The 3,271-nt window shown below is 44.4% G+C and overlaps 1 protein-coding gene across 1 annotated transcript; it reads right to left on the bottom strand.

The window, feature by feature from the left end:
- Positions 1 to 208: 208 nt before the first annotated feature.
- LOC127304826 (uncharacterized) lies at positions 209 to 1,630 on the bottom strand. The gene is made up of 3 exons (XM_051335406.2): positions 1,251 to 1,630; positions 984 to 1,094; positions 209 to 856 (listed from the first exon to the last, which is right to left on the bottom strand). The coding sequence occupies exons 1-3, from the start codon at positions 1,607 to 1,609 to the stop codon at positions 526 to 528; spliced, it is 801 nt and encodes a 266-aa protein (XP_051191366.1). The 5' UTR covers positions 1,610 to 1,630; the 3' UTR covers positions 209 to 525.
- Positions 1,631 to 3,271: the final 1,641 nt, after the last annotated feature.

The raw sequence follows: 3,271 nt of genomic DNA, 5'->3' as shown, positions 1-3,271 counted from the left end.
TGGCAACGACCAGGCAGAGCCCGGCCGCGCCCCATGGCGGCGGCGGCTATCTAGGGTTTCCCCTGTCGGCACGCTGTGGCGAGAGGATGAAACGGGATCGCTTTCCCCATATAACACATATTCTAGGTCAAATTCTGGATCTAAAAAATAGTCCCTCCGTGTGAAAATGTAAGACTCACTTTGTTTTGCACGGTCTTTAATGCATGACTTTGACCACCAATATATAGATAAATTATATTTATGAGAATATTACATGGTTGACAAATATTTTATTTAGTACATATTTCGACTAATTTTGTGGATACATTGTAAATACGAATCATAGTCAAAGTTTTAAGCTGATGACCAGCAAAAAGTTCTGGGCGCATTACATTCTGGGACAAAGGGAGTACTTGGGAGCGTTGTATATCTTGGAGGACGGGGTAGTACTGTTTTACGAAAATTCCGATGATCTATTAATAATCATCAACAAAGAAATGCCTGAGCTGAACTAATATTACTGCTAGCTAGCATATCACCTCCCAATTAAGAAGAGAATTGTTTGAAGACCTCTAGCAGGGCCGGCACATCCAATTCCGTCTCCCACTCTGTGATACCTGCCGTTAATATTTCTGTTTTCCCAGTGCTGGGACAGTCAATATCTACAAGATTAGGCAGATGGTCGGCAATGTTGTTGTTGCTCATGATGTCGCTGGCTTTGCAGGTGTGATCACTGTAGTACACCACAGTGTATTTTGCAGCTTCATCCCCATTGGCATCTGTGGAATAATTAGCACTGCCGCCGTCTTTATCCTGCTGCTGGATTGTCTTTGTTGCCGGGCAGTTCCGTTCCGTGAAGGTGCATCTGTAGTAGCTCCTGCTTCATCACAAGTTTATGCGTAGTGTATAAGATTTGTTAGCAATTATCACCTCTCACAATTTTTGATCAATAATCAATCAATTAAGTGTTGTAGAATCAGACGTGCATGTGTTTAATTAGTTACCTAGCATGTTGGCTTCCGTTGATCTTCTTCTGCCCATATTTTCTCCACTGGTGACCGTCATAATCCGGAACATTTGTCACGAGAGATCTTGATCGCTTACCTTCATTCCTCCTACACAAGATTTCAGGTATTTGTTAGAAGTGATCTTGATCAGGAAAATATAAGATAATATCACACATAAACATGGAAGTAATTAGCTTTTCTGAACAAGTTTTTTTCTGAACAAGTTAATTTGCTCTTATTCAGTGATTCCCTATACACACACACCTTCTCTTTCGACCAGCGCTTCTACTATGCATCGTCTGTTGCTCCAATCTTTCATCCATGCCGTCATCATGGGCAGTGGTAGTGGTCGTGCTAGTACTGTTCTTCCTCACCAAGGACTTGTCGTCGACAGGCTCGAATGACACTCCACCTCGAGCACTGAAGAGCTTTGATACGACGCTGGTGTTGCAGCCGATGACGTCGTCAAAGAGCTGGAGGGCGAGTTCGGCCGACCCGATATCGACGTCGTGGAGTTGTGGAAGGATGAGCGCCCGGAGCTGGGTCACGAGCTCCTGCTGCCGCCACAGCAGCGCCTCAATCTCGGCGCCATGGCCGCTGCAGTTGATGTTGCTATGGTCCATATGCTTTGCGGTCGATTTTCCTTTCTTAGTCTACTAGGGGTGACGCTGCTCGCATCTCTTGTCAGTTATTTATATAGGAAAGAAACGGTAGTGGAATATACAGATTGATGTGAACCTTTTTCAGAACGTTGCACCAGTGAAACTGATGTGTACCTTGAGTTTAAACAACGAGTGAGGCGTCCGTTTCAGTGTGAGTGCATATGGTGTGGCAACGCGCTAGTGAGACTGGGTGAGCACGAGGGGGTGGAGCTAGTGAGACTTTTGACCGGGACGCTGTTTCGTGCCAAGCTAGGAATGTGTTCTTATCAATGAAAGAGTAAAGAAAGAACTCGATCACCTAGACCAGAGAGAACATCATTTTGACATGGACGTTATTACCGTGTGTGAACTTCATGTACCAGTGTAGCCTAGTGTTAGGTTCAGTTAGCTGTTTTTTTCCGAACTTACTGTTGTTAGATATAAAGCCTTTTTCCATCAGGTTTAGGCTCCAAGTTTCTGAACTTACTGTTGTTAGATATAGCCTTTTTCCGTCAGGTTTAGCTCCAAGTTTCCTAACAAATTTGGAGGGTTTCTTCCGCGTGACTCGGTCCGTTCGTGGGATGGCACAAACATAGTGGATGAGGGATCATGTGTTTCTTTGTATCCCTAAATAATTGTGCATTGTTTTCTTCTTGAAGATATCGTTTTGGGAGATTCCGGAGTCAGTGACGACCTAGAGAAACTAATGAGTGGGGGCAAATCAATTGAGGTGGGGCATTCCTCGCCTAAAATTTGCAGAATTTGGAAATTTTGTCTTAAATATGAACAAATACTAATGAAATTCAGATTTTTGAGTGGAGGCCTATGCCCCCACTCAGCTCTACTTGGGTCCGCCCCTGCCTGGTGTTCAGGTGTTGTCTTGGTGGTGGATGTACTATTGCTGCCAGGGCTTAAACACCCTAGCGGGACTTTTCATTTTTATGTAATTCTTCTTTATTTTTTAGTTGTGCGCATCCGTAATGCAATTAGGGTATTGCGTTGTTGCAAAGGCTGGGTGTAATTCGTATCTTCTTGATATTAATATATACTCCTTATCGAAAAAAGGAATGAGAAAACACATAAAAGTTGCAAGTTGTGCGTGGCGCAAACTTGAGTCTCTCGTTTGTTTTGCTCTACCTTGTTCTTCCTCGCCTCCGACTTGATCTGGGATAACACTTGGTATCAGAGCCAAGTTCTGTCGATCATGGTGCAAGCTGCAGGACAAGGACGCGGCAGCGGTGGGGTTCTGATACGTCTCAAATGTATCTATAATTTCTTATGTTCCATGCTAGTTTTATGATAATACCTACATGTTTTATTCACAATTTATATCATTTTGATGCATTTTCCGGTACTAACCTATTAACAAGATGCCGAAGCGCAAGTTCCTGTTTTCTGTTGTTTTTGGTTTCAGAAATCTTACACAGGAAATATTCTCGGAATTGGACGAAATAAAAGCCCACGACCCTATTTTCCACGGAGGATTCCAGAACATCGAAGAAGAGTCGGAGAGGGCCAGCAGGGGGCCACCCCATAGGGCGGTGCGGCCAGGCCCCCTGCCGCGCCCAGGTATGGGGAGCCCACCCCCTGGCTGTCAACACCCAGATTTTTAAGTCCAGATGCCTATTATGCCATTCATCGCAA

The sequence above is a fragment of the Lolium perenne genome, chromosome 5 (genome assembly GCF_019359855.2).
Source record: "Lolium perenne isolate Kyuss_39 chromosome 5, Kyuss_2.0, whole genome shotgun sequence".
Classification (NCBI taxonomy): Eukaryota; Viridiplantae; Streptophyta; class Magnoliopsida; order Poales; family Poaceae; genus Lolium; species Lolium perenne.
This window is presented reverse-complemented; position numbering and strand designations above follow the sequence as displayed.

Excerpts from the sequence above, each read along its gene's own strand:
- LOC127304826 (XM_051335406.2), bottom strand. The coding sequence starts at position 1,609 with ATGGACCATAGCAACATCAACTGCAGCGGCCATGGCGCCGAGATTGAG. Across the intron at positions 1,095-1,250 it reads AGCGCTGGTCGAAAGAGAAG|GAGGAATGAAGGTAAGCGAT; the intron begins GTGTGTGTGTAT and ends AATCTTGTGTAG. Across the intron at positions 857-983 it reads AACGGAAGCCAACATGCTAG|GAGCTACTACAGATGCACCT; the intron begins GTAACTAATTAA and ends GTGATGAAGCAG.